We start from the raw sequence: 13,146 nt of genomic DNA, 5'->3' as shown, positions 1-13,146 counted from the left end.
AATGTCACGTAGAGATAGAGAAGCCGGCTCTTTTCGTTTCTAAAGATGATGCTACGTTGATGTGGTGGGTGTGGGGCCCAGCGTCGCTGTGGTAGTTGTACCAAACACACATTTCCAACTCTGTCTGGATTATCGTAGTGAAACCTGCCTAATCAATGCAATCTTTTCTCTCTATCAGAGTACTGTTATTTTAGATGTTGACATGTGGAATGTAACCGTCCGAACTCGTTGCTGTTTGGACTTCTCTGCGTTTTTTACTGCTTTTTAGGAGACACCTGCATGACAGGTAGAGGCTTTAGGGACGAGTCGTGTCTTTTTTTGTCTTAGCACAGTCACAGTGGAAGAACTCCTGCTCTTGTTGAATCCTCTGAAAAACCCCATTGCCTGCATTTTTCCACGCAACTGTCATTTCACACTACTGCAAGCCTAGATGTCTCCAGCGACACATTCCATAATCCTTACGTGACACCGAGTACACATCGTTTCATTGCCTTTACGACAGAAGTTTCTATTTTAGTGAAATATATATTATACACATTTGATTGTTTGAATTGATTTTGGTGAGTGTGTACAGTGTGCATAGCGTTCCTGTTGGATTCAACTGTGTCTGTGTACGTGTGGTTGAAGGTTTTTGAACTATATTTTCCATGTTGATGATTTTCCCATGAAAAACCGACTCAAGACTAGAGTAATTCTGAACATATACATACAGTGTGTATATATATATATATATATATATATCTCCATGAGTGTCAAACTATTCTTCTGCCACAGAGTGTATTTGTTCAATATCTTTCTGCTGTCAATCTGCCAATAAACTATTTGCACATCTCTCTTGTCTCTCTTGTGAAGACTGCACCTGTGACAGCAGGAAGTACAGTCTGTGTTGTTGGGAAGCACAGAGGTTTCACTGGGTTCATTCATTATAATGTGCCCTTCAATTAGTTTATTACTAGATAAACATAACTACATACTTGGTGAGACATAATGGTGTTGTCTGTCAAAGACTGTCGTGTTTATGTTGCACAAAAATGTTTTTTTATATAAATGTTTTTTTCAAGTCTTTGTCGGTCAAGTCAATAAAAGTAAATAAGTAATTATAAGAACAAAGCAGCTAAGAACTAATGCATTAAAGAAGAAACTGTTTTGATACAAACTCAGTAGAATACTGATGGGGAATATTTGGATCTATGTTGGAACAGTGCTGGGATTTTTCTAAAATGATTATTACTTATTTAGGTTTTTTTTTTAAGTGGAAGAAATAGAATGTCTTATAAATGAGCTATTCATTCTGCTGCTAAATGCAGACAAACATAGTAGAGGAAGTTAAATAATTGTTTTGACCAACTTTAGTGCTGACCTTGCCCTGACAAAATTCAGATTTTTACCTGTCAAGCAGAAGGTCCAGGTTCAAATCCAGCAGGTCCCTAATTCCCAGTCCCATCTGGAAGTGTGTCAGGAAGGGCACCCTGCTACCACTGTGTGGACACCTGAAGAAATGCAAAAATGATGGGATTCACTAAGGGCAGTAATTTTGGTTGTATTTTTTATTACTTAAAACAATATTTCACATGCCGTGCAGCATGAAATATTGACTTGTATCACAGGTTGTTTGATGTCATTAAACCTTTAACATTCCGACGGATTATAAATAATAAAAAGAAGAAAAACAACAACAAAAGGCTCAGTGACTGTAGTAAATACATTTTATAATCAAACAAAAGAACCCTGAGAAGCAGTGAAGTTGAAAGATAAACACATTGTACTGTTCAAACTGCTTCGGGTCAATACTAAGAGAGAATTCTGACATTTTAGAGAGTGTTAAGTATGAGAAACTGATATGTTAAACCAGTTCTGAGGAGTGAGCCTTATCCATGAATGCCTGATGTTATTTCAAACATAACTGCCTGCAGGGCCACAGAGAGACATCTGGAAACAGTTTAACCCAAAATGAAACCCATTGCTAAGATTAATCTGGGTTCACAGAGATGGACCAGAGGTTATGGTACCGTATCAGCATCTGACCTGTGACCTGAGCTGAGCAGGCGTGTATTGTTGAGTTGAGTGGTTTTGTAACATTGCCGTGTCGAGGACGTTTAGTAGTCGTGTCAGTGCAGGCAGCTCATTGACCTGTGAGACCGCAGAAGAAGGAAGTAATCCTCCCACTGAACGCTGTGCTGTGGCTGAGAGTGTGAAGCTCAAAAGTCATATGCAGCTCCACTCCACGCCAGCCTGCAGTGGTGCTTGAAGGTAAGAGATTTGATTACATTTTCACCACCCAACACATGAACCGGAACTATTTTTTCAACTAAACATACATGATTGTGATACGTGATCTACTACTTGTTACTCCTTTGTTGATTTTGTCCAGGTAAAACATGGTTTATTTTTAAAAGCACATAATGAAAGTGTAGTACGTCTTTAGTAAAAATGTGGAGTTGGATTTATATGTTTTTGCGCAACGTAGCTTTAAATATTTCACACACTGGCTTAATGAACAAAACTTCAATCTATTTATTTTTGCCTGGTCTCCCAGGACTCCCAGATTTAAACCTATTACATACATAGTTAAACTTTTTTGCTGTTCTCGTGGATCACTTCCCTTATTTTGAATTTAGCTGAACTGAGCACTGCAGATAACCATTTTAAAAATGTAGTAGCATTGTTTTTACATTCTGCACGAAAAACAGCCCGAGGAGTGTGTTCTCTGCTCCATAACTAAACAGTACAAACTAGTTCACTCCCTCACACAAGCACTTCAAGTCCAACATTTAACACACTGAAATTAGGATTTGAAAATGGTCAATACAGAACAACCCCTGTGAATAACATTTCAGGTCAAGGTAAAGATAAATATCCATGACTACAGATATTATCGATAAAAGATTTAGACAGGACAACGAATAATAAAATCATATCCAAGTATTACAGGCTGGACAATAATAATTCATTCACTTCAGTGATCAGTGATACAGAGACCATGTGGGTGAAAACACATTTAATTACAACATGGTGATGTCAAAAATCTTTCCATCATCAAACAATTCTACCAGCAGCACACAGTGTCCAGAATTCCAGGAAGTCGCTATAAATCTATGTCTCCCACTGATGTGAGTTTAAATGCTGACATGCAGCACGGAATTCAACCTTTATTGGCCATTTAAAGGTCTAAAGGTGTATGTGAGTGACTGGAACCAAAGGTGACTCTTTGTTCCTACTTCATGGAAGGATGACCAAACAGGCTCATCTGTTTGCATGACTGTCAGATCAACAATATAGACCTTTCCAGCAAAGTACAGTTAGGAGTCTTGTGGTAATCTATGTACAAATTTAACCCAGGTTTCTATAGAGCATCATGTACACTACGGATGAGGAGGGCCCCATCATAGAGGCCCCTGATGTGACCAACGGGACAGAAAGGCAAAGAACATTAAAACAGTTTCCTCCGTATGGATCTGTGAATGGAAACTCAAAAGGAGACATCTGCCCCACGTGTCGAGGGAGCGGGAGGATTCCCAGAGGTCGGTGCTGACTTATGGATTCATTTAACAGTTTTAACAAAGAGGAATGAGGAAGAACCTAGTCAAAGTGAAAAACACATACACATCTGTGTACAACTTTCTCTTCTGCTTTGTGATGAAAACAAACCCGGACGGACGATTGAAGTTTTTATATGGTTTGTGTGTGTGTGTGTGTGTGTGTGTGTTGACAGGTCATGAGGACGAGCTAGTAGCAGTCATACCGTGTAACGACGTACGGCTGAAACCCAGACGCACGTGAGTGTCACATATACAGTAGTATTACATTGAATACTTTTGTGGAAAGATATTTACTTACAAATGTGCAGTTCCTGTAACTTGAGTCCAGTTTTTTCACTACAGTAAAGGATTACTATGAATGACTATGATTACTATGATGAAAATATTACAACACACAATTTTACTTCATTACTTCGTCTCATATGTCTATTAGTACACATGTACAATGCTGTGCATCTGTATATCTATCTGTGCATCTGTACATATAAATTCATGTTAAATGGTAAATTGTAGGGATCTCCGATAAAATTGGCTGACCGATAATATCAGCCTGATAATTGCATATTATCTAATATCTGTAAGAATCATCATTGTTTTTTCCTTTGATAATGAAAACCCGATGCCCTAAAAATAATTTTGGGGATAAATGGCTGTATATTAAAGTGAAAGTCACTAGATGACGGCCTTGCAGCTCATTTAATTAATCTCATACTAAATAAATAAATAAATATTACAAATAATATAACAGGCCAATATCGGTATTGGATGATATCGGAATCGGAAATTGGTCAGACATAACTGCCATATAGAATATTGGCAAAAAGTTGATATCGGACATCCTTTGTCATTTCTATTAATAAATCTCATCAACCAATCACAGAGCAGCAACTTGATAATTTAGTCTGAAAATAGAGTGAAGACAACTCAGTAAAGCTTGAAGGTTTGAAGAGAATTATCAAAAAAAAAAAAAAGAACCTCTGGTGAGCGGCAGAAAAAAACACCTGTGTTGAGGTTACATAAGAACAGCCAAGGCCATGGCTGAGCCTCATAAAGTCAACAGCAACTTCAGTAATTATGCAGAAGAGCATCTCTGTATGTACAACACGTCCAACCTTGAAGCAGATGGACTACAATGACAGAAAAAAACAAAACAGTACCAGTACCTGGTACCTGATAAGGTGGCCAGTGAATGAATGTACAGATATGACTTTTTATTACTGCTCACCACTGTGTATACCTGTGTACTGTGTGTGTCTTAATACTGTCTATACATACTGTGTTAAATACGGCTTTAAAGGTTTTTTTTTCCAACATTTATTTTATGAAAATCATGCTGTTGCTCTTTTTCACTAATTGTTTCACTTTATTTACTTTATTTAAGGCAGTGTTCTTTCTGGTTCTGTATTTCAGGAAGCTGTATGTGTCTTCCATTGTGGCCGTGTGTATCTGTTTGTGTATCTGCTGCCTCATCCTCTTTTTCCTCTTCCCTCGGAGTGTCTCCCTGACACCTGTCTCTGTTCTGTCAGTCATGGTCTACTTCACACCAGACACAGTGGACTTGGAGGTCACAGTGAGTATGAGGCCACTCTACAGTCACATGGAAGTCCTAATCAAATAGTTAACCTGACGTGACCGTGGGGACAGCTAATGGTGACTGTGTTATCAAAATATTTGACCTAGAAAAGTTCACATCCCTTTGGCGTCTTCTCATTTATCTGGTTTGTTTTATTGGATCAGGTTTTAAACTCTCAGAATCAAACAAACGTCAACATTTTAACCAAACTAAAATAGCCATCTGATATTTTTTAGGCTTTGCAACAGATTTTGGACTAGGTCCACCAGATTTTCTGGGTTTACAAAAATTTAAAGAAAATTTGAAAACAAACTAGATACCAGTCCCTGAAAAGTCCCCTTAAAAAGCAAATTGTGACCTGGGACATAGACGTCCCCCAGAATTATCTTAAGAAGTACATTTTTAAATAAAGATTGAATCTTTTTTGTTGACTTTCTGACTTACTCTCGTTACGTCCTGAACCCTGTAATGTCACACACTCTTGTCTTTTTATTGTACAATACTTTGAACTGTCCAGATTGCTTTCACATGACAGACTGTCGCCAGCAGCTGAAGTTACGTGAAGTTCAAGGTTCTTTGTAGTTTTTTTAACAATGTTTTTAATTTTTTTTTTTTTACAGAATCTCATCAACGTTACCAACAAGAACTTTGTCCCAGTTCAAATCATAGACTTCACTGTTCAGGGTCTGGTCACTGATATACTTCTTGGAAAGACCAAGATCTCTAATATGACTGGTATCCAACCTCGCACAGAGAACGCAGTAAGTGATTCTTTTTTAAAAAACAAACACTAAATTATATTATAATATTTAATGTTTTTTTTAAATTATTTTTTTCTTTTATTCTAGGGGTATAAAATACCAGCTAAACTGTCAATTTCAGATACAGGATTAAAGTAAGTATATTTTTTAGCAGTAGATTAATTTTTATAGACAAAAACTTAGTAACTTTAGGTTTGTATTCACACTTGAACTGAACTTTATTTCTTTTAGCTTCTACTGCAAGTCAAACTCCATAAAGATTCACACATTATTTCTGCAACTGCAGTAAGTGTCGGTCTGTATGAGTGAAGTTCAGAGGAAGTAAATGTTATTAATCTGAGAAAACACTGGTGTTAAAACTGCCGCAAACATTTAACAAACAACAAACTGAACCACATTTAATCTTTACAGGATATGTACATCTTTGTTGATGAGCTAAAGCTAAACACTGCAACACTTGGAGCTCAGCACAGTAACAGGAGTAAAGTTTTCATCGAGACATGGTTTTATTTAATGTTTTGTTTTAAGCAAAAGTTCAAGTACATTTCTGTCTCACATGTTTGTCCTCTCTTTTAACCCAGAATGACTATGAATATTTCCTACCTCTCCCACATGGAGCAAGTGTCTATGACTACCTTCGAGTACATTGACTGTGGCACCAACTCAACAACACCACGGCCCATAACATCTGCCCTGCGGTACATGGAGTCTTAAATCCATCACTGCAGCAGGTTTTTCATTCTTTTTTTCAGCCTTCCCAATAAATCTGTGAGATAATATCAGGAAACTGTGTTAAATGACAAGCATTTGTGTAATTACTCTGTATTTCCATGTAACGTCTGAATCATCTGCACTGTTTTGACTTCACAATGCATCTGTAATTTTTTTTTGTGTGCAAAGTTTGTGCCGTAAGCTTTGCTCAGAAGCACTTTATTAAACCCTGGCATTCAGTGTCAGGTATTTCTGGCTATTTAAAAAAGCAAAACAAAACTGATTTGCACATTTTGATTAAAATAAAGGAAATGTTTTGTATAATTGTTTAACATTGGTTTGCATTTCCTGTTTCCTCTGTCGCTGTTCTTCCTTGGCGGTATTTGCTGTATGCTTGTATTTAATGCTATTTTAAGCATTTTAGAATTAAGAATTTTAAGATTAAGAATTTAACCTAAAACCTCTATCATATATGATATAAAATGATATAGTTTTATATGGAAATATAATGTATGTATGTTATTATATGGAGTGAAATACTAACTGGATAAATTGGCCACATTTAATTCATTGTACCTACAGTATGTTGCACTTATTATTATACATATTGTAGTTAGGTTAAGGATAAGAAGGCCTCTGTCATTCTGATGAAAGACAAGAAAGACATTCTGTGACAAGAAATCAAACTGTGGAGCGCTCTCTAGTGGTACACGGGGGAAAGTCTGTTTTTAAAAGAAAACACTAGATGGAGCTAAGGCTTTCCTTTTTTTAACATTCTTGCACACAAACATTTTGGTGAAAATATGCCTAAAAAGATGTAGAGTGCACAGATACTGGGAAACCACTCTCTGCTGACAAATAAATTCGTTTAAATATTAAAACAGTTAAGAGTAACAAGAGTGACTTTAACTGAGAATGAACAGATTATTACCACTAGCAATATATTACTCGATCAAGAAACTACAAAAGTACCAAATATGTTTGAAACTATGTGTTTTTCACACACACAAAAAAAAACACCCCAAAAGAAAATAGTGAAGTTTAACAGTTCGATGCCCCTGTATGCCTGAATCCCTGCTCAGACCTACTTTACAGCAAGGGGCGTGGTTAAACCGTCCACGTGACTGTGACATCACTCGGGCTTTAGGTGCTGGGTTCTCCAGAGAGTATTGTGTGTTCGCCTCAGCTGCCGCTGCAGGAGCAGGAACCGACGTGAGAGACGGGCCAAGCAGCATTTGTGGACTATGGACGTGTTTATTTCGTGCGGATGGATCCTTGGTGGCAGATTTAAAGGTAGGAGTGTTGACAATGTGCAATAAAAGGAACACTTTGTATTTGCCTCCAGTACATGCAAATGCACCGAGTATAGTTAGAGTTAATATTACCATTGGTGCATCGGTAAAATATCTTAAAAGTTCATTAATTTATTCGAGGAAATAAACATGACAATATAATTTTACATTCGCATGGGTGACTTATATTAAGTAACTTGTGTTTTTTTAATTAAATCTATACAAATAGTAATACAATAGTAACGCATTCTTTTATGATGAATGCAGTCAGATTATGTCAGGGAGATGTGCAAACATGCAGCGGCTGATGTTGGATGGTGTCTGTCAACAACAGGATCAGTCCTGCTGCAGCAGTCTTCAGAGACAGTCTGCAGAGTGCAGCAGTAAATACACAGCCTTCAACATGATCTACCCGCAGCACTAAAAATCAATCCACCTCCTGCAAGAGCACCCTTCAGGTTTAGCAGTCTTAAGAGGATTAGCCTTGGCAAATACGACACTAGATAACTCCAGATACCCAATTAACTTTTGTCAGACGGTGTAATGTGGCACTGAAACCCCGTGGGATTTGTGATTAAATTGTGAATCAAGCACAAATTACCTGAAGAGAATAAACTATATAATCATTATACACACACATATATATATAGCGGACATTCTCCAATGTTACCAGTATATGGTAGTAATCTAATCTAACAGTACTGCCTTTTAAATGCAAAGAAAAGTTAGGCTAGGTTAAGTTCAGCTCCACCTTCGAAGACCAGAAATATACAGTTGTTCTAATCAAGTCATTGATGATTATGCAGATGCAGTTTTCACATATATAAAGTGACAATAGAATAGACATCTTAATCCCCTGGAAAATGTTTTGACCAGGTGACAGACAACCATTCAAAGAAAACAATTGTGTTTAAGGCTTAAAACAGCTCAGGGACTAGATCGGTTACAGTGTTTACTGCACCTCCGTCAGGGGAGATGGAAGTTCAAGTCTGTCAACAGTGAAAACACTTGGTGGAGTTAGACAGGGGAGTACTGAAACTCTCATGTCAAAGGAGTCACTGATTTGATAGGGTTAAATTAGATCAACTAGTCCAGAATGTGTTACTGGAAATGCTCACTATCTATTGTTAGCGTCTCCTGTATTAAAATAGCACACACCTTCCTTAAGTACCCATTGTGTTGTCATCAAATGTTAACCTGCTGTGTATGTGTGTTTTGATAAGGTCTCCACACCATCTAGACCCCAGTGCCTCTGAGGACAGGGAACAAATGCCACTCCTCTGAAAAAGGAAAAGGATTAAATCAGGAATTTGTCACCTCGTCTCACATCAACTGAGTAGGTGTGAATCATGGGTAACCAGCTGACTGACATGGCTCCTAACACACCCTTCCTGCCAAACTTTCAGTCCCTGCACGTGGTGGTTATTGGCCTGGACTTTGCTGGCAAAACCTCTCTGCTCTACAGGCTCAAATTGAAGGAGTTTGTCAAAACCATTCCCACCAAAGGCTTCAACACAGAGAAGATCAAGGTTGCGGTGGGGATGTCGCGGGCCATTAACTTCCAGGTGTGGGATGTGGGCGGGCAGGAGAAGCTGCGCCCTCTCTGGAAGTCTTACACCAGGCGAACAGATGGGATTGTATTTGTTGTTGACTCCACAGAGGTGGAGCGGATGGAGGAGGCCAAAGTGGAGCTCCATAAGATCACCCGGACCTCGGAGAACCAGGGGGTCCCCGTGCTCATCCTGGCCAACAAACAAGACTTGGATTCAGCCTCGTCTGTTGGCGAGGTGGAAAAGCTTCTCTCTGTCCATGAACTGAGCATGTACACGCTGTATCACGTGCAGAGCTGCAGTGCTGTGAACGGTCATGGACTCCAGCCAGGTCTGGAGAAACTGTATGAGATGATTATGAAGCGGAAGAAGATGGTGAAGCACAACAGAAACAGAAGAAGATGAACTCCTGGTTCATGCTGGGGACATCACCTCGGGAAATTTATCTTCTGTTGAGACGCTGCCAAGCTTAATGGTCCCTTTTAATGGGACGGCAGTTAGTGCCAACAAAACAACAATTACACACGGCCTTAGGGTCAGTGGGTATGGATTTGCTCATAATAACAGAAGCAGTATCGACGCATTCAATGCTCTGCAATTGTGCAGCTGCTCTTTGAAAAGTTAAGATACAGATTCAATGGAAACCCTCCCTATGAAGTACTTTTCTAAACATTTCTAATGGACACTTTTTTGTGAAGCACTGGACTAGTGTATGCACACAGTAAAAGTCTATTTCATGACGAAAAAGTAGAACTAGAGCAAAACTATGAGTGACCTTCACATTGTATTCTACACAGCAGTTGGTTGTTTGTTTTACAGAGTATGCAATATTTATTCCACATTTCTGTGTTTGCACTAGACAGAGAGGACTTTCTTTGAAAGGACATGAAAGTAAGAATTTAGCTGTGACGCAACGTAGAATCATGAGTTCTAATGGCTATGAAACACTAATCCTAAATGCCTTCCCTTCATGACCAGAGAACATGTTCCATTTACTATAGTGTTTTTACAAATTGTACAAAATCTAATAAATCAAAACACTGAACAAAACACGTTTTCTTTTATTATCCTGTATTTTCTTCTTTCCATTTCGCTGGTCTAAGCTTACATCACACAGTGTGGTAACTGCTAATTGTGATTGTCACCAACCAACTATGCTAATTGCATTTTGACAAAACATATACAGGAAGCTTCTCTGTGTGGTAATGGTGTTATGTATGAGAGGGGACACATGGACACAGTGTGACCCTACAGCCTGCCTGAAACACTGGGCTGAGTGCAGTAATGGACTGAATCTCCCATAAAAGCCAAAGCTAGTCAACTTCCAGAAGCAGTATCTGGACATGGAGACAGGCTGACAAAGGTATGGACATGTGGACAATGGATGTAGGTGACTGAGCTGCCAGCAGGTTTATGGAGGATGTGTAGGAGAACATGGATCCTCCAAAGGAAGCAGGCTAAAAATGTTTTGAAGTGACCCCTCCCCACCCAAAACGTGAAGCTCTCCTGTGACCTTTTGTCTAATTCATGGAAATTTAGCAAAGGAGACAGGAGGGTGTTACACTCCTCCCCCAAAGAAGTCAAATCAATCCATAAGCTTTGACTGTGGTGTTTCTACCTCAGCAGCTGCTGACAGTGTAATTGCTTTAATTATTCGTCCAGAGGTTGGGCCGTTTAGTCCTGCTGTGTGATAAAGCAGGACTAAACCACCTGAGGCCATTATCTGCAGATGCTCTGACCTTTTATATACTTATATACCTGTTGTTCTCAAAACTATTTTTGCAAGTAATTGTGACAGTTTCTGTAACAATTGATTCTATGGTTACAGAAACACAAAGGCACATTTTCTGACAACATAGCCTTAAATTGAAATTTCTCTGCATGTATGATGGCAGCTGAAACATAAACAAACCCAGTGTGACGTCCCCATCTCCTGCTGACTGTAATGTCACATGCAAACACATTATCATACTCAACAGTGTTTCAGGTATAACAGCACCATGGTGGGTCGGCGACAGATGGGAGTTCTGCACGAAAATCACAGCGATCAAAGAGGGAGGAAATTAGCGTTTGCTCCCAGGTGTCATGTCGACATGCTGATTAGAGACTGAGCTGATAAATATGACTAAGAGAGGGCAGACTGAAGTATCAAGGAATGGAATGCTGATGATAAAAGGTCTTTCCATGTGTAGTAGGAGAGACTCTGCCGTTAGATATCTAACAGGGGACACAAACCGGCACCGACACCCTGAGTCCTCTGACCTCTGCGTCCCCATTATTCACTATGGCGAGCTCATTAAAAACTTTCAAGGATATCTTTTGCAGAATCATCTTGACACAGCATCTGGTCCCTGAATAAATTACCATTGCGATGTGGTGTTTTCAACAGCTGAGATGCACCGTGGGCATGTGGTGAAATCAATCAGGCAGAGAAAAATACATAAACATTCTATTCTACCACACAGAGCTATTCTCCTCAGAACAGCAGCATACGACAGGGCTACAGCACAGTTACTGATCAGGAACTGAGGTGCAGTTTTACACATCTTTGCTGTTCTTTCACCTATTTTAGGAGCTGCCTGTTACTCCACCTGTCTAACCCCCAGTTTACCAGGCTGTAATGGTGGCTGACAGCCAGCCCTCAGGAGAGAGAGGCCTTAGGGACAATGTGTCAGGGCTTAGATGGAAGCAGTCCTACATATGGACAGGTGTATCCCTGGAATCCTGGGACATAAATCAGTGACAGGCTCACCTCTGGGCTTTAACATCACCGATTCCCATCACTCATCTAAAGGACACAAACAATTACTGATGTCAACTCCACTCTGCTCACAGAACAAAATACAATGACAGCAAAAATAGTATAACAATTTGCAAAAAACAAACAACTGTACACTGTTTAAAATGATTAGTAGGCTACTGGTATCAGTTATTCTTGTGCTCAACACAGTAAATGGATGGAGTCACTTAGGCAAAGAAACAAGTGACTTCAGGAGGGTGACTACAACCAACTGTGCTTTAAAGATCCTGGTATGGTGCACAGCTAAGTAAAACACACAGTGATGACACCTCGTTAAAAAGCTGCAGTGATTTCATACTGACATTAGTGTGGGAAAAGTCACTTTGAATTTAAACAGTCGTACAATCCAGTACAGAATGAGAAAGCCCTGGAAGCACATAATGCTAACAACAACAACAACAACAACAACAACAACGTAGTATCATCATGTGAAATCCTGATAGAATTATAACAACTTAGTGATGATGATGTAAAGCAATGGTTTTCTGGCCTTAAATGTGAGCCTTTCAACATGGACTACACATCATGTTGTCAAGGCAACCAGAAGTCAGCAGTCACTAAAGGATGACCTGTAAGGGCATCAGTGGGGGTCAAATTGCTTTTTGTGATTAGATGTCAAATCCAGCTGAGGTTACGGAGGGGGCAGGAGGATTAGAGAAAGAAGACCAAATCAATACTGAAACCCTGGGATCAACTCCTCGTTCTTTTACCTGTCTTCTTTTTTTTTCTTTTTTTCTATATATTATTTGTAAATCTTTTTCTGATCAGTCACTCTTTGCTTTAAGGTTGTGTGTAGCTACTGAATTTCACCTTTTACTGTCTATGGTTTTAGTGACACTGATGCTACTCGCAAGGAATCTCAAATGTCGCAGCATCAATACAAGAAACTGATCTTGTTAACCTTGCTGTACACGCAGAGA

The 13,146-nt window shown here is 39.1% G+C and overlaps 2 protein-coding genes and 1 long non-coding RNA gene across 5 annotated transcripts in view; 2 read left to right on the top strand and 1 right to left on the bottom strand.

Moving 5' to 3' along the window:
- Positions 1-403: 403 nt before the first annotated feature.
- The window catches only part of LOC103381852 (uncharacterized), a 117,984-nt gene continuing 105,241 nt past the window's right edge, over positions 404-13,146 (bottom strand). Inside the window, exon 4 of the long non-coding RNA XR_003050218.1 lies at positions 404-1,490. This is a non-coding gene — a long non-coding RNA (uncharacterized LOC103381852). The remainder of the gene's footprint in view (positions 1,491-13,146) is intronic.
- Positions 2,071-6,913, top strand: tmem106a (transmembrane protein 106A). Of its 3 annotated transcripts, none has more exons than XM_008314408.3 (8): positions 2,071-2,250; positions 3,340-3,521; positions 3,713-3,776; positions 4,950-5,109; positions 5,733-5,873; positions 5,961-6,007; positions 6,105-6,158; positions 6,285-6,597. In XM_008314408.3, the coding sequence occupies exons 2-8, from the start codon at positions 3,356-3,358 to the stop codon at positions 6,310-6,312; spliced, it is 660 nt and encodes a 219-aa protein (XP_008312630.1). In that variant the 5' UTR covers positions 2,071-2,250; positions 3,340-3,355; the 3' UTR covers positions 6,313-6,597. The 3 variants fall into 3 exon arrangements, with proteins under 3 accessions (XP_008312630.1, XP_024913006.1, XP_008312629.1); XM_008314407.3 differs by having other exon boundaries at positions 2,124-2,250; positions 6,455-6,913; XM_025057238.1 differs by lacking the exon at positions 6,105-6,158 and having other exon boundaries at positions 2,121-2,250; positions 6,455-6,913.
- On the top strand, positions 7,729-10,471 carry arl4d (ADP-ribosylation factor-like 4D). Its single transcript, XM_008314409.3, has 2 exons — positions 7,729-7,877; positions 9,100-10,471. The coding sequence occupies exon 2, from the start codon at positions 9,226-9,228 to the stop codon at positions 9,829-9,831; it is 606 nt and encodes a 201-aa protein (XP_008312631.1). The 5' UTR covers positions 7,729-7,877; positions 9,100-9,225; the 3' UTR covers positions 9,832-10,471.

This window comes from Cynoglossus semilaevis, chromosome 8 (assembly GCF_000523025.1).
Source record: "Cynoglossus semilaevis isolate Cse_v1.0 chromosome 8, Cse_v1.0, whole genome shotgun sequence".
Taxonomy (NCBI): Eukaryota; Metazoa; Chordata; class Actinopteri; order Pleuronectiformes; family Cynoglossidae; genus Cynoglossus; species Cynoglossus semilaevis.
This window is presented reverse-complemented; position numbering and strand designations above follow the sequence as displayed.